Raw genomic sequence first — 26,034 nt, 5'->3', positions numbered from 1 at the left:
ATTCAGTCCATAACCTATACCTACTTTGCTTTTGCAGGCAACTCGTAGAATTGTGCTTGGGGCCTCCCATGTGGGTCAAGGGGCCCCTCCTGCAAAGTCCCACTGAGGCGGCCAAGGACTGGGGTCGTGTTATAGGAGGTTCCAAGAGATGAAGTGGCCCCTGGCACCAGGGGACATGCCACGAACCTAAAGACAGCGAGAAACCGCATGCCTCAAAGAATTCCCTCAGTAAAACTCAGCCTCCACTGCACTTCTGCTTTAAAGGTCAAGCCCAGGGCGCCTGGGCGGCTCAGTCGGTTAAGCGTCTGCCTTTGGCTTGGGTTGTATCACGGAGTCCTGGGATCCAGTCCCACGTCGGGCTCCCCGCGAGCAGGAAGTCTGCTTTTCCCTCTCCCTGTGCCCCTCCCCCTGCTCTCTCAAATAAATAAATAAAATCTTTAAAAATAAAATCATAAAAAAATAAAGGTCAAGCCCAGAGTCAGAAAGATGCAAACTGGAAATGCAGGTCTACCTGGTGCCGGAGGAGGAGGCCCGGGGTCAGGAGGGGGGCGCTCAGCCCTGCTGAGGAAGGCCCTGGGGGCACAGGGAGTCAAAGGCAGCCCTCCAGGCCCTGGAGTGATGGTGACACTGCCCTTCAGGCTACCAGTGGCGGCTGAGTGGCTGAGTGGCTGAGTGTGGAGGCTGCAAAGCAGAGGAGGGGCCTCATGCTTCTGAGCCGTCCCCCTCGTGGAGAAGACCTGGAGGCAGGGGGAAGCACGCTGCTGCCTGGACGACCAGAAGGCCAGGGTGGGTTTGGGACCTCGAGGTGCTGGTGGTTGAGCTGCTTCTTAGCACTTTTGACCACCCCTCCCTGCCGCCCCGCCCCTCCCCCAGGGGGAAACTCCAGGGATAAGGTCGCCTGCCAGTTCTCTCGAGGGGCTGACTCACGTTTTAAGCAAGTATGCAACAGGCTTTTATTTGCTTTGGAAACAGCCCTCACCTTAGTATTTCTCAGTATATTGATGCAAAATTCACAACAGACTTACAGCAGGCTATAAAATGACTTACTCTGCTTCTGTAGGCCTTGTGGTGACATAACACTTGTTGTGATAAAAAATACTCAAAAAGAAAAAACCAACCAAATCTCTCAGCACGACAGCCACATGGTTCTCCTGCCTCCTCCCCCCTTTTGCTGCTGGGGCTCTATGGAATCAGGGTGCCCTCACTTCGCAGGAAATCCCGCCGCTGAGCTGTGAAACGTAGACAGTCTCTGGGCGTCAGCCCAACCCCTCACGGGAATAGGATGCTGGTGTTGAAACTGCTTCCTCCACCTGCAGCCTGGAGGGATTTCCCACCGACCAGCACATGTGCGTCTAGAGCGTTCAAAGTTACTGAAATTAGTCTCAAAATGGCCCTGTTGGCCCCTAGCACCCATCTGGGATGGAGGTTTGCATTTCCTTCTCTTTCCTTCCCAAAGCAAGGCAGAGATAATGCCGAAGGGTGAGTGGAGACAGAGTCGCCCACACCACAGGCAACAAAACTTCAGTGTCCCATGAGGAAACCGGGGAGGGGGGCATTGTATTTTAAGTAGAAAAATCAGGAATCTGACCTCTAAAAAATTCTCGACTTTCGTATTCTAAGGAGGCCATCAATCCTTGTAAAGGTAAAAGTGTGTAATTTTACAGGATATTTTTCTAACAGGATAAATAATCCCTCAACCCCACTTCCTAACTATCTTACGAGCTTAGTAACAACACCACGTGGAGAGCCAGCACTCATTTCTTTGAACAAGCACAAGTCCAAGGAATAGAATACACAACATACACCCCTGAGCCTGGCACTGGGGTCGTGGGCGCCACCTCCTGGCAGCCTGGAAACACAGCCCGGGGCTGCGAGAAGCCGCCTCCAGACAATGGAGGTCCCAGGACAGCCGGGTCTGTGGACATTTTGGCCCCATGGGAGAGGAACTTCCCACGGATGTCATCCCACCTGGAAGTTAGAGCAGTAGCAGCTAGAATTTGAGCACTCATTATGGGCCAGCCACAGCAGCACCCTGCGGGCTTTAACTCTGAATACTCCCACCAATCTTTTGCAAATGCTGCTTTCCATGTCTCCCATTGGACAGATGGGGTCCCCGGGGCTCAGAGAAGTAGAAATCACATGCTCAAGGTCCCACAGCAGGGATTTGGAGGCAGGCAGTCCATGTTCTTAACTATGTACAGTGTCATACGGGTATTTCAAACATCCTCTTATAGTCAATAGACAGTCCTTCTCTCATTTGGGGGAAGTGCAAGGAAACGGTCATGACTGGTACTCAGGGCAGAACTATGGGTCCCCAACCACGTAAGGCGTAACAGGGAGAAAAATCCCAGTCCAGGACACGATTAACATCTGTAACACATATACACGTAGACACATACACACACACGTAACGGTAGCAACGTTGAGCAAAACAATACTTATCATCACTGTGTGTGAGCTAGTGAACGTATAAAATATATTTTAATGTAGTCTTGCAGCTCCATTAAAAACATGCTAGTCTCAACAACTATAGTCATTTCACAACCTACGAGGAGATCACGATTTAATCTGGAAGATGCCAACTTCTGTGCTCCTAATGTGTTTGGTCATTTCTCACAGAGCCCCTCCTTCAAAGGAAAAATCACATTTTGGTTGAATGAAAAAAAAAAAAAATTTCCCAAGTCACTCCAAAAATGGCAGAGAGGTTCTACCAAGCAGCCTAGAACATACAGAATAACGTCCCGTTAACAGAATTTTCTAGTGAGGTATTTTGTCCCTCGAAGAGGACGTTAGGTGGTATGTTTTAACTTCCATTGTATTATTTCATGGCTTTTTATTGTCTTATTTTCATTGTGTAAATTTTTATGGTTACTTTCTAACTTTGGGCAAAAGATAACAGTTTTCCACATATGTAATTTTTTCTTTAAATTTATGGCAGTGACTAATTTTGTGGGGGCAACGGTGTTTTTTAGAAGTGGATCGACTTAAAGAAAAATAAGGAAATCACGGTGAAACTGGTGACCAGATGAATGATGAATGTGCTTAGGAAGCTGCATGGGAACCAGCCCGGAAACACACCAGGCATCTGAGCAGCTTCTCACTTGGCAGAATCCCGCTTCTCAGGAAGAAGGGCGAGGACCCATGGTTGTAAGGTGGCTGCTCACCCTGTTCTACCAAATCCCACCCAAGCATCCTCGAGTCCAGGCCCAGGACAGACGAAGCCGCCCCTCACACGGGTCAGGCGGGCAGGGTTCAGGAGGCCCCCTTGATGGCAGAGGACTCTGGAGAAGCTCGTAGACACGCACACAAAGCACCGCGTTTCCAGGCCATTTCGGTGTCTGCCTCGAAGAACACGGGGTGAGACCAAACGTGGCAGCAACAGAGGTGAGCCTTCCTGCACACGACTCCCACCTGCTCTGACCCGTCTCCTTTCTTGCGAGTTCTCGCCGCCAGGCTTCCACAGTTACTGCCAAGTGTGGTGTCACGAGCAGAGCCGAGGCCTAGGAAAACCAAATGGAGACATCACACGAAAGCAACCTCTTAACTTTAGGATCTGGTTGGTAGATATGTGTTCGCTGCGAAGCTGTTCCCACTCAACACGTTTGGGAATCTTCATGAGAAAATGTTGGAGAACGTAAGTGAACAAGACAACCTGTCTTCTCCATTAGGCTTACACACCCCTCTTCCCATGAAAGCAGGACCTCCGGGTGTAAATCTTTTTTTTTTTTTTTTAATTTTATTTATTTGAGAGAGAGAATGAGATAGAGAGAGAGAGCATGAGACAGGGGAGGGTCAGAGGGAGAAGCAGACTCCCCGCCGAGCAGGGAGCCCAATGCGGGACTCGATCCCGGGACTCCAGGATCATGACCTGAGCCGAAGGCAGTCGCTCAACCGACTGAGCCACCCAGGCACCCGGGTGTAAATCTTTAAGCTTTTATCTGAGACAGCGAGCGAGTGAGCGAGCACGGGCACTGAGTGAGAGTGAAAGGGAGCAGCAGACTTCTCGTGAGCAGAGGCCAATGCGGGACTGGATCCCAGGACCCTGAGATCGTGACCTGAGCCGAAGGCAGACCCTTAACCGACTGCGCCACCCAGGCGCCCATGGGTGCCCATCCTTAATGGTACAGCGACTTGTCATTAAAGCCGTCAAGATTACGCTTGTATCTTTCTCAACTAGAAGATCCCAGCAAATGCATGAGCAGCGTATAGTATGGGTACCTGCAGGGGTGACGTTTAAGATGGGGAGCTCCTCAAAGACTCCATATCCTTTTAGGAAACATGAAAACAAATATCTTAAGAAGTTCAGTGATTTCAACAAATATTTCCTGGTTCATCACTAGGAAACCCATAGCAGGCCTTTATGCTCTAGGTTCTGGGCAGGTGGAGAAATGAGCCCCGGCCCCATCTACCAGGGTTCACATCCCCACGGGCACCAAGGAGCTCCCTCACTCCTGGTTTCTGGCACCCCAACATGGGACTTCGGCGGATGTTTTAAGTTAGCCAACGGCACAAACTACCTATCCCCTTGGTATAAGTACCGCGCGCTAACTGATTGCGCCACTGGAGCTCTTACCTATCCCCTTGGTAACGTGGCGAGGCCCAGGCTTGGAAAAGAACACTCTACAAAGCTCCTGGTTTAGACTCATGATTTCCAGGTCCTTTTCAACCACCGCCAGTCACAAGCGTATAAAGAGAATTATGAAATTACGGCTAAAGCAACGCTCATGTTGCCTACCTGTCAGCAAAGCCAGCTACTGGGATAACTGAGCTTGACTCTCAGCAGAGCGGTCCTACTTACCCTCTCTTCCCACACACACAGGGCTGATTCATGAAAAGTGAGGTGTAAATAATTAACTTGAAAATTCAGGCTTTTTTTTAACCAGTACACCTGCCTTTCTCTCTCAAAAAATAACATTTTTCATGCAAAAAGATAGAGCCGAAGAGTTAAAAGGTCTGATCTTACTTGTGCTCTGACTACCAAAGAATTTTTTAAACCATTGAGTGCAGGCAATCTCTTCCAGTAGAAAATTTTATTTTCATTGCTTTTCATGAGTAGGCAAACACAACTTACAATACTGTCAAAGCCAGATTTCCAAACTCAGCAAGTTAGTTTACATACCAGTCCTAAACAGTAAAGCATAAGCAGCATTTGGGATCACAGAGTAAAAACACAACAACAGACTCAAAAGTCAAATGTTAAGCTGAATCTCACTTTGGATACTTACCAATCAAGAATTTTAAATGATGGGAAATAAAAAAAAATGACCTACCAGCACTGGGGCACAACTGAAGAGCACCTGCGGCGCGGGGGGCTCGGGCCCTAACCTGAAGGCCACACAAACATCACCCACTTGGGCTTGCGCACAAAGGCCTGCCCCTCAGCGCGCGGAACAGGCCCCGTCCCGGCCACCGGGACCTCTGCCCGGCGGAGCCGAACACCGCTGGGGAGGTTAAAGACGGGACGAAGGAACAAGAGAAACACACATCCAGCCTCTGCCGGCCTGCACTCGAAGCTGCCGCCACACACCACACGGCAGTCACAGCTCAGGGTCCCCTTTCTTCTAAGGGGCAAGACAGCTGCATGTCCCCAAGGGCGACTCCAATCACAAATCAAAACCCTGGGTGCTGCGCGACAGGACGGCCGCTTCAGAGCTTAGGGGCAGGCAAGGGAGAGAGACACACAAAGGGAGCTTAGTAGGGAATCTTCAAAATATTTTATTACAAAATACAGTACAGCGTTCATAGAATGTTTCCCAATGTTCTCGAATACATACATGGCTGAATGAAGCACTGCAAAATACCTGGCAGTCGCCCACAGGAACCTAACTTCTAGAATCTATTTCAATCCCCGTGGAGTCACAGAAGAAATCTGTAATAGGCAGTGGAATGGAGAGAAGGACAGTCACCGTGGCCGGCAGGGCTCCTGACTGCTGATCAAGGACACTGTTTTCTCCGGGGCTTGAAATCCACATCCAGGGCTGACAACCTACCAAACACTGGGACCCAAATCCATACAAAGACGAGGCAGAGTAGAGAGGAAACAGCTCTGGACAACCCAGAAGTCTCCGGCCACTACTTCTTATTCCTGGGTTTTAGCTCTTCGGCTGCATTACGCAGGAAAATGTAATTTTTCTTTTGGGGATTATAAAATTCATGTCCCTAAAGGGGCGGAAAAACACACACACAACAATCTTATCATTAAAAAGCAAAAATTAGCATTTTGTGGGCACTTTGTATATGCCTAGTCCTGTGCTACATACATGAAACAATGTACCTGGGGGCACAAAACAGGTTTATGGGGGGAAAGAAAAGTCAAATGTTAAACAAATTTAAACTTTGGTTTCAAAGGAAAGGTTAAGGACTTGGTGGAAATTCGTCTTCGGTGTCCCACTTAGAGGAATGATCTTCTACATATTTTTCAGTGCTAAGCCTCTTTAACCCACTACCACCTCAATGCCAAGGTGACCACCCACAAGGAGCAAGGCCTCCAGGGAGGGCAGTGGAGAACTGGCTCAGACCTGAGGTTTCACAGAAGAGGAGACATCTGCTCTATGACTTCCTGGGGCTGGCGGCAAGGGCCAGGATGAGCCAGCCCACACAGACCCAGAGAGAGGTGCAAGTATGTGTGGTGGTCAGTGAGTCTGCCCGTGGGCAGGTGGAAGGGAAGCCTGGCAATCAGGACCAGGCTGGACTATGAAGGACAGTGAAAGGTAGACTGAGGCCGTTGAACATTATCCCCCAGAAAAAGGCACAGCAGCCAGAAGCTGTAAGTGGTTCATAGTGCCAGGACAGCGGAGGGGGTGGTGGGCAAGGCCAAAGTGGGCACCTCGGGTGACCCGAAGACCTGAACAGGGAGATGGGGAGGGCCTCCGGCTGCACTCTGCCTCCTCTACCATAGCGACGTGTTTTATTCTCATCCCTTGACAGACACGCCCAGATGGTTCTAGAAGTTTAGCTCAATGGTGACCAGAAGTTCCCATCATAATACATAAAAGCTGCACTTTTCTGGACAGCTGCATTCGGGCAGCAAGCTCGGAATATTAATCCGATGTGATCACGATTTCATCCCGAAGAGAACTGTCCCTAAACTAAGAACAGTGTGAACTTCCCAAAGCAACTCTTTTTAAATTAAAAAGAGTGTAATTTAATTAACTCCTAGTGTAAGTTGACATTAATTGTTCAGATGAATTCATCTTGAGCAGCATTCACAGCAATGAGCTTTCTCACTTCTTTCAATTCACTTCCCATTTTTCAATGCCTGCAACACGCGGCTCCCTGAGCGTGACCCGGGGGAGGGGGGCCAGAGGTGCAGCCTGAGGCAGCCGCGGGCGGAGCACGTGGACCAGGGAGCCCCTTTGAAGAGCCCATGGAGAAACCAAGGCCCTGGGCCACAGCCTGCTCCAGCCCCGGCTCCGCAGAACCGGAAAAGACACCCTTTGCGAGAAACTGCGTGTGGCTGCCACAGGCGGACGGATACACACGTGGCGCACTGGTACCACGGCCCGCTCGGCCGCCGAACAGAACGGGCGAGGGATCCACTCAACGCCGGGGGCGAACGCCACGATCCTTGTAATGGGGGAAAGAAGCCAGGCCAAAAAGACATAAAATTCTAGAAAACGCAAGCTCGTCTATGACAGAAAGCAGACTGAGGTTCGGGGGGGGGGGAGGGGACGACAGCAATACGTATGGAAACTTCTGGGGGAGATAAAACTGTTATCTTAAAACAAGGTTATCTGGACTGTGGTGATGGGTTTCGTGGGTCCATACAGATACTGAAAGTGACCACCATGCATGACCACTGCACCCCCAGGATGCCTGAGCAAAGCGGCCTCAAGAAACACAGCGCAGCTGCCCAGCCCGCATCAGCACACAGCCAGCGAGACCGGGCTCGCGTGTGGAGGCCGGGTGGGCACCGGGTCCGCAGGTAAAGCCACCAGAGACTGGGGACTGCCCAGCTCTTCTGAGAGAGAGAGAATCAAAGGTGACACTGAGAGCCCCAAGTGAACGGACAGTGACTGACTCAGAGGAGGGACCCAGGAGAGGCAGTGAGCCTGGGGGATAAAGGACGCACGGGCGGGAGGTACAAGACTTGCTCTCCTAAGTGAAGGCACTCTGGGCACGCTGTGCATTCACGCTGTTGGGACGGGGATACTGGGAGAGAAGTGGAGTGCGAGCTCAGGAACCAAGTCAGAGACTGAAGGGTCGGTCACTGGTTTGCGTTGGGAGAACCCCAAGGAGAACCAGTCAGGCTAGAGCTGACAGGGAAGGGCGGCACTCGGGAAGCAGCCAAAGGAACAGAAGCTAGTGGGTGTTAACCCCACTGATGCGTTCATCAGTCGAGGATAACAAGGTTTCCCAGCTAGCTTTGGCATGGTCAAAGGCTTCGGTGTGTGCTTACAGACGGAGGACCAGGAGCCAGTGGGCAGGGAGAGAAGGTGCTTGCAGAAGGAGCGAGAACAGAGGGGTGTGAGGGAGTCTGGGGCATGTCTGGGGTGGGAGGCAGGCGGAAGGAAATGGGCCAGGGCAGACAGGCACGCGTGCAGATGAAAGGGAAAGACACTGAGGAGGGCAAAACCTTTCTGGGTGAGGCCAGCGACCTCACCAGTCAGGAACCTGGGCAGCAAGGGCAGAGCAGGGAAAAGTCTGAAAGGCTGCTGTGGAGAGGGGGCTGGGGGGTGGCATGAGAAAAATGAACAAACGATCCAGGACAACCAGCAGCTGAGAAGCAAACACATGGGCTGGCCGAGAAACATCAGCTGTTAGCCAGCAGCCTGGAGCCCCAATCCCGCAGTCTGCTCCCCTTACCACCATGCTGGGATGCCTCAAAAATGCAGCCAAGACCCTGTCAGCCCCTAACTCCCTTCCCCAGATAATAAACAAAGCAGCAATGCCTCCAGTGAAAGCCCCATGCTCTGGCCCTGCTGCCCCCCAGCAGCCCTCACCGTGCCCCCTCATATTCTGGCAACCACCCCGGGCCTCCCTGAAGGACTTAGAGCCTCCTGGAGTGACGGCCTCCAGCTCACTCTACTTCTGACCTCACAATGACCAGACCCTTCCCAGGGGCAGGTTCCCAGGGAAAGGCTCTACGGTATGACTTTGGCCAAATCCCCACACCTTTTGAGGGGACTTGTGCTATTTCCCTTTGCAGTGACGGATGGTGAGCTGCCAAGGTCACCAGCAAGACCCGAGAAGAGTCACAACTCAGGCCCAGGCCTTCTGACTCCAGAGCCTGGCACCGCTGCCTTAGAGTTTCCACAGCAGGCCGGGGAATGCTCACCTTTGACCAGTCGTAGCTGGAAGCATAGGCAAATATGTTCCCATTGTGATTGAAGCAGCAAGCCGAGATCGGCTGATCTAACTGTTCTGAAGTTTTTAGTTTCGTTCTGGCATCTTTGTCCCAAAAGCTGAATCTACCATCAGATCCCACAGTGGCAAGAGTGCCATGGACAGGATGGAATGCGATCCCATTTACCTGCAAGGACCAACACGCATGATGAGAAACGGTGGAAAAGGGAGGAGGAATCAGGTTTGTACCGGTATGCCTCTGGCTGCACTTGGGAAACAAAAAGTTCGGACTGCCGCTTCATGAGTGCCGGCTGCCCGTGGATCTCAGGAGAAACTAGCCGTGCTTCTGTGATCAACTGCCAGCCCAGAACCGAATCGCATCTCTTGTTATGAACGCAAGTCAGCAGAAGTTCACGAGTACGTAGCCAGGGACGCCAAGGAGTGGACCTCAGGGAAGTGCCTTTTTCTTTTTCAGCAATCAGCAATTTCCCAGTTTCAACTAAGCGTGTGAGCGGTCGGGCAGCACTCAGAAGGAGGGGGAAGGCCCCAAGAGCCGTCCGCTTGCAATCAGCAGCAGCGGAGAGCAAAGATAGTCAATGTGGCACAAAAACAGACAACCAGGACCTACAGCGTAATCCATCGATCTCTGCCCATGAACATGCACAACGACAGAGTGAGCCCCGTAATGACTCAGCCACCCACCTCCAAGTTTAGTTTCTAGATGCATTTTCAAGGTTAAGGTTTCTAAAAACGTACCGCATAGATGTCCTGAGGGGCTGAAGTATTGGTTCCGTTCGAGCGGTGACATTTGAAGGTAAAGTTATCTTTGGCGCTGAAAAGCAAAGGCTCAGCTGAGTTTTCCTTTCTGAAAAAGTCTCAAGTGAAAATTCGCAAGCAAATGGAGCCCACTTACGGATTTGGGGGGTTGATGTAGTGAATAGCAACCCTCCCCTCAATGCTTCCCAGGGCGAAACCAGTCGGCTTGTTCTGTTTGTCTTTAAAAATAGCCACACATCGATGCTAAGGTTTGAAAGAAAATAGTATGTTATCCCAAAGTAAAATACGAGATTTCATAACTAAGCGAAGGTAAGTAACGTTCACCTCATTTTTGGGTTTCACAGAAACCAGAAACATATTATACAAACACGGTAAATTATTTCTAGTCCTCCACCAAGCGTTATTTTCTACCTCTATTCAGCCACGTGACTTTACGAACAAACTGCGGACCACATGCTTGTGTCTGGCGCTGCTCTTCCTTTACCGCCGGAAGGGCCTGCTGTCCTTCCAGCAGTGCACACACCCCTTGAACCCCACCCGTTCCTATTCTGGCGCTGGCCCCCGATTCAAAGCCCACCACTAACCAAGTGGGCACCCTGCAGCAACTCACCCAATGTTTCTGCACCTCTGCTTCCCCAAATGGAGAAGGGAAATAGCATCTGCCCAGCGATCACAGGGGAAACAAAGGTCATGTGGGAGAGTGGACATGACCAGCACTTTCTTTTTTTTGTGACCAGCACTTTCTAAACTGCGACCACACGATGCAGAAGCAACACGCTGCACTTGATCTAACACCGGTTCTGGGGACCCAAAGGAGGGTCTCCTGGACTCTACAGAAGATCCCACAGAAAAGCCCATGACCCAGCCGCTTGGGCAGAGGAGAAGCCAGGGCCTGGGTCCTGACTCCCTCCTTCCTGTCGTGACAACCTGGCCTACTCCAGAGGACCACCCACCCTACCCAAACTGAGGTTCTATCTTCCGTGAGGAGTTCAGGAGGCATGGGGGCAGGACCAGAGCTTCTGGATGAAGCCACAGAAAATGAAGGTAAAGAGCAGTTTCTGTTATTATGATACTTGCTAGAGCACAAAAATTTCCTAACTAAAAGGAAAAATACATGGTAGTTCCATTTCCTTATCATTTGCCTTTTTTGAACAAGCAGCTCATTACTTTTGAGAGTGGAAAAAAAATTAATGAAAAGGGGCAAAAGCCTGTAAGTCAGCAGGAACCATGACTGTGCCTCCCATGCCCGGCACAGAGACCAGCAACTGCACACCTCTGGGGGGCACCATTTATAAGAACACAACCACAGTGGCCCTATGCAAAGACTGAGGGCCTGCCTCAGCAAATCAAAGACCAGGGTGTATGGCACAGATAGCAGGAAATGAAGCCAGTTAGACCAGGTTTTGTCAAGGAATTTGGGATTTATTCAAAGGGAAATGAGGAGTCAGTGCTGAGTTTTTAAGGAGAGGTGTGGCAAAGTCAGATGTGCCATTGTAAGAGCCCCCTAACCCATGCATGGAGAGTGGATCAAAGGAGGGACAAGATCTAAGCTCTTACAGTCACAAAAGGAGACTCGGATTAGATGTGGCAGGAGGGAAGGAACAAAATGAACAGATTCCAAAACACCTGCAGGGCAGAAGGGAACCTGGAGATCAGTGAGACAGGAGAAAAGGAGGGGGAGCAGATCAAGGGTGACTTCCAGATTTCCAGCTTAGGCAAGAGCAGGTGGAGGTCCCATCTCATGAGATGCAGAGCACATGGGGAGGAGGCAGCTGAGGGTGGTAGGCAGGAGCAGGTTAAGGTTGTTTGTTCACTCAGCAAACATCTGCAGAAACCTTCTATGCATTAGACCTGGTTCTAGGAGCTGAGGACGAGGTGGCAACAAAGAGAAATCTCTGCTCCGCCTGAATTTACATTCTAGTGGACAACATGGAACAGAATACGTAAAACATGTATGCGTGTAGATCTTTAAGGTATATACATACACACACAGTTTTGGGGAAAACAGCCAGTGAGAAGCCTGAAGAGAGGTAACATCTAAAGACCTGCAGAAAGTGGTCCCAGGTTTGGTGTGAGACACTGTTGGGCTGAAATGCTGGGAGACACGCAAAGGAGCTGTCAGACTGTGGGTGTCCCGACGTCTGTTAGGGATCTGAGTCCCCAGACCACAAGGCATACTTAACTGACAGCAAGGACAGGAGATGAGGTTCTGCTTCAGTAGAGAAGAGGGCAGGCAAGGGCAGAGGCCTGGGGAGCTCCAACATGCAGCAACAACCATCAAGGAAGATGAAGTAGCCACCAGAGAGGCAGTGGGTAAGAGGTGGGCATTAGAGAGGCCAGGGGCAGGGTGTTTAAGAACATGTCAGAACATGAACGCTGCTCTGTGAGCTAAATGAGGGCTGGTGAGCGTCCCCAGATTTATGGATGAGGAAGCCATCGGTGGCCAAGCCAAAAACAGTTTCGGTGGAGTAACGGGGGCAGAAGCCTCAAAGGAGTCGCGTGAGAAATGAGTGGGAGGTAAGGAAACTAAGAAAACTCATGTGAGATGCTTAACTGCAAAGGAAAAGGGGTCCAGGTGGTACCGGAGGATGTGGGGCAAGAGAGTTTGCTTCCTAGGATGAACGAGACCGGAGCACGCATCCGTGCTAGGGGTGCCAATGGCGGGGGGGGATTAGTGTCCAGATATCCCTGGAGGAGGTGGGGTCACCATGGAGCCCCACCACAAAACCAGCATTCACAGAGCACAGACTTCACCTAACTGGCAGGAGAAAGGCAGGGAAAGATGCAGGCGCAGGCAGACTTCTAGATTCCCCAGGAAGAAGTTAAGAAGCTCCCCACCACTATGTTCTCCGAGCAGGAGCCAAGCTGATCTGCTGAGACAAAGGCTTGAGGAGGGAGAGCCTAGGAGTTGGAAGAGATGAAGAAAATCTAAGAGTCTGTGGCGGGTGGGAGACTGCACGGAAAAGCCTAGTGTTGTGTGGGCCCAATGAAGGCAGAGCTGAGGCTGGGCGCTAGGACCCGACGGAGCCCCTCCACGGAGGCACACAACTGTATACAGCAGCGTCCAGCCACCAAGGGGCTCCTCCAGGGATGGGCAGTATCTACCCACAAAATACGTGTGCTTGTATCCTTAAATTCACCCCTTCAAAAACACTTCTAGGTGTCTGAAAGTACAACTGCAGTCCACACGTGACACAAAGTACACACTTCCTCATCTTACATGTGACTCACCTGATGTTTCAGTGGAGATTCTATCCTCCTGAACTCAGAAGGTTGATTCTCTAACTGGTAGACAATCAGTCCTCTCTCTGCAGTTGCCACCACGGCCATTGGGTAGATCTAGGGAACGGAGGGAAGCAGAGACATGATTAAAATGAAGGAATGTGTTTTTTTAAATACCAAGATATTAGATCCATGTTTTTAGACTCAGAAAAACAAGTCTGAATTTTTTTTAAGTTTAAAAAATCCAATGATATCACAACATTCTTCATGAAAATCTAGGGAAATAATTATTTGAAAGAACATCCATTTTTAAAAGACTCATTTTTTACAACTATAAACTATAGAATTTTTTTTTTAAATACTGAGGAATAGAGAAGAAGAGAAAATCACCTACACCACCCTTTCAAACGCTAACTGCTGTTAATATCATGCTATGTTTTCCTCTAGGGCTTCTCCAGGCATCATGCATGCTTATGTATATATGTATGTATGTTCCTACATAATTTATGTCCTTCACTCAAGGCATGTATTCCAAGAATACTAGCTGTTGCTGTCCAATATTCCCTCAAATGAGTTCATTTAACCTCACTGGTCTTGTTGGCTTATCAGGCCACATCCAAGCTTTCATTACATTATACAGAACAAAGACCATCTGTGTCTTTTTTTTCTCATGATAAATTCCTAAAAGTGGAATTACTGGCTGTTAGCACAAAACTGGAAGACTTATAACCAAATGGACAGAGAAAGTTCTTGTTTCTCTTCCACTCAGTCCCCAAAGATCCAACACCACACCACACATTACTGCCCACTTTCCTACAGCCACAACAGACGTTACATACTGACCATGCGGCCATTTGAACTATATCCTCTGTGTATTTATTATTCAAGTTAGAGGGATTTTTAGATTACCCTCTAATTGCAAACTGTCGTAAGGTAAGAAATTTGTATTCCTCTTAAAAGGATATATATATTAAGTTAGAAATCCCTCACCACATCGGCACAGTAACATCTTTCAGGGAGCTGCAAAACCATCATGGGATTTGATGATCGTGTATCCCAAAACTATAAGCAAAAAAAAAAAAAAAAAAGCCAGTAAGCGACCATTCAGAGCTATTGTCCAAACAGTGTACGAATTAATGTCACTCCTGGTCAGGCCGTGCAGTCCCCTCACTGGTGTATCATACCTTCAAAGTCTTATCCCAACTCCCGGTCATCACACAGCTGTAGTTTGGTGCTTTGATCCAATGTATGGTTTTCACAGGAGCATCGTGCTTGCAAGAAGACAAAATCAAAACAGATCAAGATGAATGTTAACTATGTGTAAGCAGCTTCAGTTCTGGAAACTCAAAGAGAAGGCACAAATTTAAATACTGAGGTCAGGGGCGCCTGGGTGGCTCAGTCGTTAAGTGTCTGCCTCTGGCTCGGGTCATGATCCCAAGGTGCTGGGATCGAGCCCCGCATCGGACTCCCCGCTCCGCAGGAGGCCTGCTTCTCCCTCCCCTACTCCCCTTGCTTGTGTTCCCTCTCTCTCTGTCAAATAAATAAAATCTCAAAAAATAAATAAATAAATAAATAAATACTGAGGTCATACCAAACAAACACCAAAGGATTCCAAGCCCTTCCCAATGACCGTGACATTTAATTTAACCTAAGAACATAGATCTACTTTCCATCCTGACAAACATCAATTTTATTTTACCCATAATGAGAGTCAAAGTAAGCCCCTCCTAGGGAGATATTCAGAAATAACTAGTTGGGAACTCTACAGTTTCCTTTATTGACTAAGGTGACGTGAATGAAGAGATCAGAGGTGCTTCTGGCACACAGTCACACGTACTGCGAGCTCAGAGTAGGTAATGCCTTTCTGAAAACGGTTTTGGGTCCAGAGGCCCCCCTTCCCAACCAGGTCAGACCCTTCGGTTCTCGCGTCTTTGAGCTTCATTACTTGTGCCCTTCCCGCCTGCTATTCCTAGTAAAAGCTCCAGGAGCGCGTGCAAACGTTCCTCTTACTCACTGCTGTGTCTCTACTCCGACCAGCAGTGCCGGGCACAGAGCAGGCCTTCAGTAAATACTCGTCAAATGAACCAGTGTCCAAACGCAGTTGGTAAAAGGCAAGCCACACACGGCTGTCAGAACGTCGAACACGTGAATGCTGAGGCCCACTTGTGACATCTGTCTTTACAGGCTTTAATATCACTAACTCCTTAGGACACCATCCTTACCTACACACATACAGAAGACCCATGACAGACCATCTGTGAAACACCAGTAGGCCTAAGAGTGGTTATTACCCTGGTGTTACTCTGATGCTAAAGAGGTTTCTGGAATGCATAAGTCTAACTGATCTGGTAGAGTCAACTGCACTTTTTCTATACTAGAGAATTAGAATTTAAAAGTCATCACAACCCCGGCACCAGCCTTTCTGGGCACAGTGTTTATTACCTGTGCAATCTGTATTGCCTGGTTACTGTTGAGGTCCCACATTTTGGCAGTTTTATCACATGATGCTGTAAATACTTTGCTCCCATCCTAAAAGAAAATCAAGAAAATCTGTCACTCTAAAAAAATATATATACAATTTCTATCTCTATGTTAGGTTGATCATATTGAGGCAGGTTTTGTTTTGCAATTTTTATTTTTCTAATTATTGGGGAGCCAGTGTATTATAAACTCACTGTCACATATGAAACACATTTTTCGCTCTGTTTCTTCATTACTGATTTATTTTCCTAAGAGATACCAAATAAATAGGATAAAAAAATTCAAACAACATGTGAAGTTATACAGGGAAAATGAAGTCTCCCGCCCCTGACCCTCTCCTTTCTCGTGGGCCACTGACTACCTTCCATGAGTAGTTTTTACAAATCCTGCATCCATATGTAGTAGGGGCCACTTACACATATTCTTCTTCTGGTTAATTTCAAGCCTTTTTTTTTTTTTTTAAGATTTTAATTTATTTTATTTGACAGAGCACGAGCGAGCACACAAGCAGGAAGAGCAGCAGGCAGAGGGAGAGGATGAGGGAGAAGCAGGCTCTCCGCAGAGAAGAGAGACCAACTCGAGGCTCGATCCCAGGACCCCAGGACCATGACCCAAGCCAGAGGCAGATACTTAACCAACTGAGCCACCTAAGGTGCCCTAATTTCAAGTCTTTTTTGATCAACTGTGCAAGCCTTCACAAAAGTTGCAAGAATAAAAACAATGAATACCCACAAACCCTTCACCTAGAATCACCAATGGTAAACATTTTGCCACATTTAGTGCATCGTTCTCTCTTTATATACACACACATGCATTTATTATCATTATACGTTTGTTCGGCTACGTATCTGATAGCATTCTAAAGTGCACACCATAAAACTACACTAATTTTCAATAATCATTGGTCCTATGAAAACTACAGAACAGCTTAACAAATTAGCAATCATTGTGTAGTGGTTTTAAAAATATTCAAATATAGAACTCATAAATGAGTCATATATGAAAAAACACAGGATAATTTTTAGAAAGAGGAAAACCTAAATGGAAAGTCTAGACCAGTGGTTAGCAAATTTCTTCTTAAAGAGCTATTTAGTGAATAACTCCTTAACTTAAAGTCATAATAGCTTGAAAGCAGCCATACACGTTATGTAAATTGAATGTGGCTGTGTGCCAATAAAACTTTATTTACAAAAATAGGCAGTGGGCCATTTCTGGCCCATGGGCCATAGTCTGCTGACCAGTGACCTAGATTATCTCATTCCTGGTTCCAAAGCTCAAAGATTTACTGCCATCCTTCCTTAGCAACAATTTCTTCCCATATAAAGTCACCAGTTCTCCAACTGAAAGAAAAGATAAAACCTGCTTCTCTATCAGTGAAGTTGTAAGGGTAACTCCATAAATCCTTAGAAAGATACCCATGTATGTCGTGGGCTACCCTGAGATTGAGCGACACACTGGCCTCTCAACCTCATTATAAAATGCCCATCCTACGGCTGTAATCAGCACCACGGAGCAGCAGGCCAGATCCCACTGGGCATACCTATACGGAGGCTAATCTAGCAAAAGCCATGGCAGAGAAACAGTATTTGCAAGTGCTCTCCAGCCAGCTGCTCCCCACCCTGCTATGGCCACACAGCGAACCATGTGTTCTTACAGCACTGAAGAATCATCTTCACCAAGTTTGGGTTTTATGCTTCCAAGGTAACTCTGGCGCTTCTGTGCTTCTGTGGTGGTGTTATATGTGTACCTTCCTCTCCTAAACGCTCTTCCCACCTCCCACACTAGCCCGTTCCCCTTCCTGTAAGCCTCCGAGGGAGGCTGTCAAGCACATGGGTTCTGGAGCCAGGAAGGTCTGGGTCTGGGCCTCGACCTAGCCATTCACTACGTTCCCTCAGACAAGTCTGTCAACTAACCCCGTGCTAGCCACTTTATGTAGATGCAGTCTAGCTGCCACAAAGTTCTACCATCTGCAATTCTGTCTGTCCTGAATATGGTATTTGCCCATCTTGCCTACTTCCCTTTCCACTATATCCCCAGGGCTTTAGCATACTAGAGGAGCCTGATAATTATTTGCTTAATGAAATATCATCTGTTGTAATTATTATTACCTTCATGTTACAAATGAGGAAACAAACACAGACAGATTAAGAAACCTGCCAAAATCAAAATGCTGAAGAGTTAGAGCCCAAATTTGGAACTAGAGCTGGATGATACAATGCTCAAAAAGCTACAGGCACAGGGTTCATTTCTCTTTGAAGATTCAGTTCAACTTGTCTCCTCAGTGAGGCCTTCACAGCACCCCTCCCAAAATTTATAGCTGCTTTCTGTGTTTCCTACAAGCCAGCACCAGGACACCCTGACCCTCTCAGAGCTCGGCTCACTGTGTTAGAACTCTTCATTACCGTGTTTGATTCTTCCATTAGATGACACACAACTTGGAGAAAGGAAATAGCTGTCTTTGTTTTTTGTAAATGCCAACAGCCACTCAGTAACATGTGGGCAACAGAATTCCTTTATCAGTTAATTCTACTTCTTATCCTACTTTATAAGAAACTTTACATTCTGATCTGTTACCCAATCGTAAAAAAAAAAGACAGGCAAAATAAATTAGAAAGATTTTCAACTTACTCAAGTTGCTGCTTTTCCACATGGAAACTAAAAATAAGTTGTATCTGCAATCACTTTTCAAATTGTTTTCACAAGTCTATCATTGTCTCATAATAATCCAAATCAGATATGTCAAGAAAACATTTTTCAGATGACAAAAATGCTCAGAGAAGCCTATCATAGCTAATGATGAAAACGGGAGCAATTCTGTCTCCTAAACCATTTCAAAATATTTATAAATAGAATCATTTCTTAGTTATAAAATCAAGTAAGATCACATAAATGAATGGTGTAATTTGAAAATGACAACATAGAATAAAAGTAGTTTGGCAATTTCTCACAAAATTAAACATATATGTAACATGCAACACAGCAATCCCACTACTAGATATTAACCCCAGAGAAATGAAAACTTTTGTTCACAGAAAATCCAGTACACAATTGTTTACAGAGGCATTATTTGTAATGACCACAATGGGAAACAATCCAAATGTCCTCCTAGTGAACAAACGGTGACACATCCACACAATGGGATACTTCTCAGCGAGAAGGACAACTGCTGACTGACATAACGACCTGCAGGAGTCTCAGGTGCATTCTGCTGAGTGAAAGCAGCCAGACTCCAAGATGACACGGTACAGGACTATTCACGTGACATTCTGGGACAGGCAGAACCACAGGGACAGAAAACACATCGGTGGTTTCCAGCAGCGAGAAACTGAGGAGCATGTGACTGAAGGGCAGGAGGGAATCTGGGGCTGTACTGTTCTGTACCCTGACCACAACTCTACGCATTTCTCTAAGCTGACAAAATTATACACTAAAAAGGTTCAATTTTACTGTCTGCAATTCATAACTAATGAATCTGACTAAAAATTACATATAAGGCCTGAGAGGGGCCTGGAGGCTTGGCTTCCTCAGCATGGAGGTGCATCTGTCTGCCCCCGTCACTCGGGCCCCCGTTTTCTTGCCTCTGCTGGGCTCAGCTGCTGGGCAGCAGTGGCAGAAGGGAGAGAAAGGCTGAGCTGTCCACTGGCACTGGCTCCTCCTTTATGAAGGGGACAGGCCCCTTTACAGCTGCAGCTCTTGCTGTGGCTCACCAGTTACCTTCCCTTCAGGTGCACCTTTGGGAAGGGTCCCTTTGATACATCCTCCCCTATCAAAAACTCACAGCCAAATAAACTTGAACATATTTGCTTATATTACTGATGCTCAGGATCTGGGAGGAAAAAGAATTCCAAAAACCCCAAAGACTTCAAATACCTATTAATAGAAAAGGATTCTTTTTTTCTCTAGGATTTACCTTCTGGGATACTAAATTTCTAATTTTAAAATGACATAAAAATTCATGGCATAAAGGTAGGAAGAGCTTCCAGAAATAATTCAATTGTTTGCTTAAGGTAACATGTCCATAAAATGAACTTTTTATGCAAGAAAAACTCAAATAAACTGAAGCTAACATTAACTGACTACATTAGGAATATCAATAAATTATTGTACTGACACTCAGAAACTTAGAATTCCAATAATGTGTATACATACATGCTATTTGTGGCTCAGGTTATATGAAAGTAGAAATATATAAATACTCTAGGTAACACATGATTTTATGTTGTAGAAAACATGAAAAATGGAATGAAACTTACATCACTCCAGCAGACATCTAACACAGGCCCCGTGTGCATCTGCTGGGCTTTTGGAATAGTCTGTCCACTATCTTGAACTTCCCAGCAGCGAACCTACAGTAATATGACAAATTAATGCAAACATAGCAACTTACAACATTTTACATGCATTTAACACCCAATAACTAATGGGGTGCAACTTAAATATACACAAACTTCTCATATAAACCTAGTTATCTAACTTTAAGAATAAAGCAATTGAGGGCCGCCTGGGTGGCGCAGTCGGTCAGGCGTCCGACTCATGGTTTCGGCTCAGGTCATGATCTCAGGGTCGTGGGATCGAGCCCTGCGTTGGGCTCCGTGCTCATCTCAGAGTCTGCTTGAGATCTCTCCCTCTGCCCCTCCTGCTTGTGCTCCCTCTCTAAAATAAACAAACAAATCTTAAAAAAAAAATAAAGCAATTGAAAAGTCTACTCAAGTAGCTATTTCCCTATTCCTATTTTCCAAGCCATCAAAATATACAAATTCTTTTGCTTACACCTAAAACTGCGGATAAATTTCTCATCACATCTGTGAGATATATCTGTCCTCTAAAGTACAATGTTATCCATCACCATCCAGACAACCAAGACCACAGGGGAAACGTACCTTTCGTCTCTGAATATTCTGGTTTTTTACATCATTTTTCCCCCTGATTATAAATGTAATGCATTTTACTTGACAGATTTTGTAAATATGACAAGAAAATAAAAAATCCCCTTACTCCCACTAGACTATAGTTAATAGTTCATTGTGCTTTCAGTGTTTCTATGCACACATATTTTCTTCAAAAAACTAGATTATAGAGTACCTTCACTCTTTTAATTGAAGCTTTTCTCCCTTGCATTATTAACTGCCATTAAACATTCTTCTAACATTTTTCAGCAGTGAATCACGTGAAGTCTTTCCAGAAACATGTAGAAACCAAACCTGCTCAACCATGACTGCCTTCCTCCTCCTCCTGTTCTCTCCGCAACCCCCCGCTACCCCCACTGTTGCATAAAAATCTTTTCCAAAACTTTTTTTTTTTTTAAGATTTTATTTATTTATTCATGAGAGACAGAGAGAGAGAGAGAGGCAGAGGGAGAAGCAGGCTCCCAAGGAGCAGGGAGCCCGATGCGGGACTCGATCCCAGGACGCTGGGATCATGACCTGAGCCGAAGGCAGACGCTTAACCATCTGAGCCACCCAGGCAGCCTTTTCCAAAACTTTTAAAATGGTTTTCCAGCACACAAACATACCATAAAATACATTATTTGTTATTACAATTTTCAGAACTTCCACTAGCATGAAGACTTTTTAAAATGAGATTGGGACACCCAGGTGGCTCAGTTCGTAAAGCATCTACCTTCAGCTCAGGTCATGATCCCAGGGACCCTGCTTCTCCCCGTGCCTGCCGCTCCCCCTGCTTGTGCGCTCTTTCTGACAAATAAATAAAATCTTTTAAATAAAATAAAAATAAAATACAATACGATGAGGCAGTATCAGGTAGTGGCTAAGAGTACAGATCCGGGGTCACACTGCTGGGGCAGCGTCCCGGCTGCTGCTTCCTTAGATGTGGGACATGGGCCAGTTATTCTACATCTCTAACTTTCATAAGCTGCGTCAGAAGATGGAGGACAGTAGGATCACTGCGTTAGCTGTTAAGGGATTAATTCAGTTATGCACGTAAAGTACATTATTGGAGATCTTCCTCAAGCCCCAGAGGGGAACCACTGAGATGCAGGGGTATAAACTTAAGGATTTCTGATACTGCCAATTAGCCTTCAGAAGAGCTGTACCAATTTATATACCCACCAGCGGTACGTGTAAGGTCTCAGCTTTTTTTTTTTTTTGCTGGGATCAAGTGTTATTCTTTTAAACTTCTCATTTTGTTAACTTGACAGGGTCTCCATCACAGACGTTTGAATTTATCTGCTTATGAGTGTGGTTGAATGGTTCAAGTTCACACTAATGGGCCACCTGCACTCCTTTTGCAAAGTGCCTCGTCACATCCTTTGCTTATTTTTCTACCAGAGTTTTTATCTTTCCTTTTGTGCACTATGATTTCTTGTCTTTCTCTTTGTGCACAATAGGTTAAGTATAATGTCTGTGCGGGATATGTGCTATATCCGAAATTGAAAAAAGTTTACCATTTGCCTTAAGACATTTTCAGGATACCTGTAAGTTTATGTATACCACCGTGGATAACAGTCCTTCTCAATGATACTACATTTGATTTGGGAATCCATGTCAAGTCACTGAACTAGAGTAGGAATTTTTGAGTGATATGATCATGCTTTTTTTTAACAAACATCAGTGTAACAAGTGATGTCTGCCCTACTCAGAAGGGTCACACCCACTGATTTCTTTAAAAAGGTCATCTCTGTTTCATTCACTTGGGAAAGAATGAAGCCGAATGGAAAGCTAACCTTGCCCATACAAAGAGATAAGACTTCTAGAACATGCACATAAGGAGCACTTACGTCGTTAGCCCACGATCCTGCAATAAGAAAGTTGCCGGGCAAGGTTGGTGGGCTAAAAGATAGACAACCAATGCTGTCATCAGGAGAGGATGTTACTTCAATATCCTGGGGGGGGGGAGGGGGGAGTCAATGTTACAACATAGGAATCACCAATTTCATTCAAAATTGTTTTCTTTCTCACTGAACACTCATGGTGGACTTTCCTTGGGCTAAGAACTAAGTGCACCGGACCTCTCTTGCTCTGATCCAAAGGAGCAGTCACAAAGGAGCTAGTGGAAGGGCTAGCACTGCTGGGACCTGAAGCAGCACTCTCAGTGACATGCCCAGGATGATGTTTTCCACGTGATAGCCCAGCAGTTCACTCTGGCCCCAAACTGCTCGATCAGAGCCATTGCCTGCCCCCACCCCAATGTAAATTCTGATTCAACAGTTGTGGGCTGGGCCCTGGGAGTCCACAATTTTAACAAGCACCTCAGTGACTTAAGTGAAGAAAGTCAGGGGGCACAGGACACGAGCACAGGGGACACGATTTCTGTGCTCCAAGTTTGAGAAAGTGGGCTAGACAAAGTTTCAGAGCTTTTGACCCAAAGGAGGCTCCCAAGCTATCTGGATCTCTCTCACTGTGGGAAACCCTGGGCTGTAATTTCCTAAACATCCCGTGAAACTTCATGTGGTACCTTCATAGGGTTGTGGTTATCTGTGTTTGTGCTGCCAAACATGCTGGTCCCACTAGTTCCAAAACCCGAGGTGGTTCCAAACAGACTCATTCTGGCCCTAAAAAATAATGGAAAACGTTAAGGACAGGTCCCTTCCTCAGTAATCAATATTCCTGAGAGCTAATATAAAGCTAATTAAGCCACAGAAGGGAAAAATGACTTGATGCTAGGTTTCTCTCTTTTAAAGAGATCTAAATACGGATAATCGGGGCGCCTGGGTGGCTCAGTCGGTTAAGCATCTGCCTTCAGCTCAGGTCATGATCCCAGGGTCCTGGGATCGAATCCGGAATCGGGCTCTCTGCTCAGCAGGGAGCCTGCTTCTCCCTCTGCCTAAAGCTCTGCCTACTTGTGCTCTCCCTCTCGCTATCTCTGTCAAATAAGTAAATTAAAAAAAAAATTTTTTAAGATTTTATTTATTCATTTGAGACACAGAGATAGAGAGAGAGAGAGAGAGAGCATGAGCAGGGAGAGAGGCAGAGGGAGAGGGAGAAGCAGGCTTCCCGCTCAGCAGTGAGTCTGATGTGGGGCTTGATCCCAGGACCCTGGGATCATGACCTGAGCTGAAGGCAGACACTTAACCATCTGGGCCACCCAGGCACCCCATAAAATCTTTAAAAAAAAAAAAAAAAGTGTGTTAAGTAAGTGCTTTTTAAATATGAAATATTTAGAACAGTTTTTGATTTATAGAAAATTGTAAAGACAGAGTTCCTATACACCCCATATCCAGTTTCCTTATTTCCGTCTTTCATTTGTCACCATTGGCAAGTACTTTCAGTCACCAGCTAGAAAATAAATTCACCCCTTTCTTACATAATTTGAGACACTGAGTTTTGCACCAGCAATACAACAGTAAACCAGCAGAAGCCCCCACTCTTCCAGGTCACCACTCAGTGAGAATTTACTTTCCTCTTACTAATTTCTACACTCTGGCTTAGGTCCTATGTCTGCATGAAGTTACTAAGAAAAGCAATTAGTCCTGGCAAAGATTCAGCACTTCCTCTGTAGAACGAGTTTTAAAAAGTAATCCACTTGGTTTAACTGAGTATCAAAAGGTCTAGTATTAGGTTCTGAACAACAGAGAATGGGGAAATTGCTAGGGATTTTGGAAAGGCATTTGGGATTCCCAACTTCATGAAGAGAGTGAGTGGGATATCCTGGTCAAAGCAACAGCTCTGAGCACGTTAGTATCTCAGAAGCAACTCTGTGAGAGGACGTGGTGCGTGCCAACTACCTGTGCCTCAAACGTCAGAGGTGCACTTGAAACCCCAGTGAACAGAGGAACAACAAAGCTACGGCAGTCACTAGCTACGGGGCTTTACGGAGGTTATCTAGCCTTGGTTTTCTCATCCACAAAAAGAGACTCACTAACATCCAGTTCACGGAATCATGAAAACCAAGTGAGGGCGCGTGCCCGGTGCCTGAAAATTCTTTCTTCTGTTCCTTCCCTCTCTTCAGCTATCAAGTTGGGAGAGAACATTTCTGGCATTTGGGACGAACTCAGGGAAGGAGCCAGGGTCATTCAAGTATTAGTCGGCCTATGGGGAGCACACGTTATGCAGGGCATGGGGACCCCTCAAGAAGTTCGGAGGACACGTGTACGTCTCCAAACAATCTCCGCGCCCGCGCCGCATTCCGCTCTGGGGGCATCCTTCCCACCTGTGGACACAGCAAGCTCAGCCCTGCCCTGCAGCATCTCTACTATCTGTTCCTTCCGCCTGGGATGATTCGCCCTCTCCCAAGCCTCCAGCTGTCTTGGTCTGTCTCCTGACAATGTGGGGGGGTGGGGGGGGGTGACGGGAATGTTCTCCAACTGCACTGCGGGTGATGTGCACACAACGGTATTCAACCTCCCAAAGTCATCAAAAGGCCCACTTTACATGCGTGATAGCAGGTGAGCTGCACTTCAGTAAAGCCGTTAGACCTCTCCCGTCCCCCTCAGAGGCTCCACTGCCTTCCTGATTTAACACAGCCAGCCTCAGGTAACACCACCCTGTTTTCTTCGGAGCACCTGTCACGACCTAGTATTGTGCGCCATCAACCTCTTCCCCAGCGGAACGTCAGCTCCGAGAACAGAGGGCGGTCTGGACTCCTCTCAGAAACACCCGGCGCTCGGCAGGGAGCCCGGGCCGAGGCGGCCGGTAGGTAACAGACACTTGCCGGGGGCAACGTGTCTCTGTGTTTACAGTAAATACTTGGCACAGGAGGACAGAAACAAAGGAACAGGCACGTTTCAGAGACAAGAGCAACGAAGAAAGGTTAACGCGGGAGAGACGGAAAGGGACGCAGGCCCTTCTGCAGAAGAAGGGTCACGGAAGGCTTCTCCGAGGAGGCGGGAGCACGTGTCTGATAAGCCAGAACTGTTAACAGGGAAGGACGGAGACGACAGACGCTGCCATCAACTCTGTGGCCCTTCCCGGTGCCTCAGTTTCCCCAAGAGAAGGACGAGGGGGTGAGACCCGGGGAGACCCCAGAGCCCCTCCCAGGGGCCAGGAGTGAAGCTCGCTAACCGGCCGGCTCGCGCCCAGGGGCATCGCTGCCCGGCGCACTCCGCCGGGGGGCCGGGCATCGGAGGCGTCATGGCGACGGGGAGCGAGGGAGGCGGCACGGGGCCTACCTGAGAGTCCCGCCGCGACGGGGAGCCGGTGGCGGGCAGCGGGAGGACTCGGGAGCCTGCGAACCCGCTCGGGCGCCGAGGGGGCGAAGGCGAGCCGCCGCGCCCACAAACCCCAAGGGCCGAAATACCCTCACGCCGGTGAAGGAAACGGCCCCAATTACCGTGGGCCCACCGCGCAGGCGCCTCGGAGCCACTTCCTGTGT

At 47.4% G+C, this 26,034-nt stretch overlaps 1 protein-coding gene across 1 annotated transcript; it reads right to left on the bottom strand.

Annotated features, from left to right (window-relative positions):
- Window positions 1-5,688: 5,688 nt before the first annotated feature.
- Window positions 5,689-26,034, bottom strand: RAE1 (ribonucleic acid export 1). The gene is made up of 12 exons (XM_045885988.2): window positions 25,832-26,034; window positions 23,179-23,275; window positions 22,502-22,606; window positions 20,019-20,111; window positions 15,727-15,813; window positions 14,469-14,555; window positions 14,275-14,346; window positions 13,294-13,401; window positions 10,199-10,305; window positions 10,042-10,117; window positions 9,278-9,472; window positions 5,689-6,159 (listed from the first exon to the last, which is right to left on the bottom strand). Exons 2-12 carry the CDS (start codon window positions 23,266-23,268, stop codon window positions 6,073-6,075), a joined length of 1,107 nt encoding a protein of 368 aa, XP_045741944.1. The 5' UTR covers window positions 23,269-23,275; window positions 25,832-26,034; the 3' UTR covers window positions 5,689-6,072.

Source organism: Mirounga angustirostris, unplaced genomic scaffold (genome assembly GCF_029215605.1).
Source record: "Mirounga angustirostris isolate CCGP_5_RB_7025 unplaced genomic scaffold, mMirAng1.0.hap1 SCAF_10, whole genome shotgun sequence".
NCBI lineage: Eukaryota > Metazoa > Chordata > Mammalia > Carnivora > Phocidae > Mirounga > Mirounga angustirostris.
The sequence above is the reverse complement of the archived record's forward strand: the minus strand, read 5'-3'. Positions and strand labels throughout refer to the sequence as shown.

Excerpts from the sequence above, each read along its gene's own strand:
- RAE1 (XM_045885988.2), bottom strand. The coding sequence starts at position 23,268 with ATGAGTCTGTTTGGAACCACCTCGGGTTTTGGAACTAGTGGGACCAGC. Across the intron at positions 22,607-23,178 it reads ATAACCACAACCCTATGAAG|GATATTGAAGTAACATCCTC; the intron begins GTACCACATGAA and ends CCCCCCCCCCAG. Across the intron at positions 10,118-10,198 it reads TACATCAACCCCCCAAATCC|CGCCAAAGATAACTTTACCT; the intron begins GTAAGTGGGCTC and ends TTTGCTTTTCAG.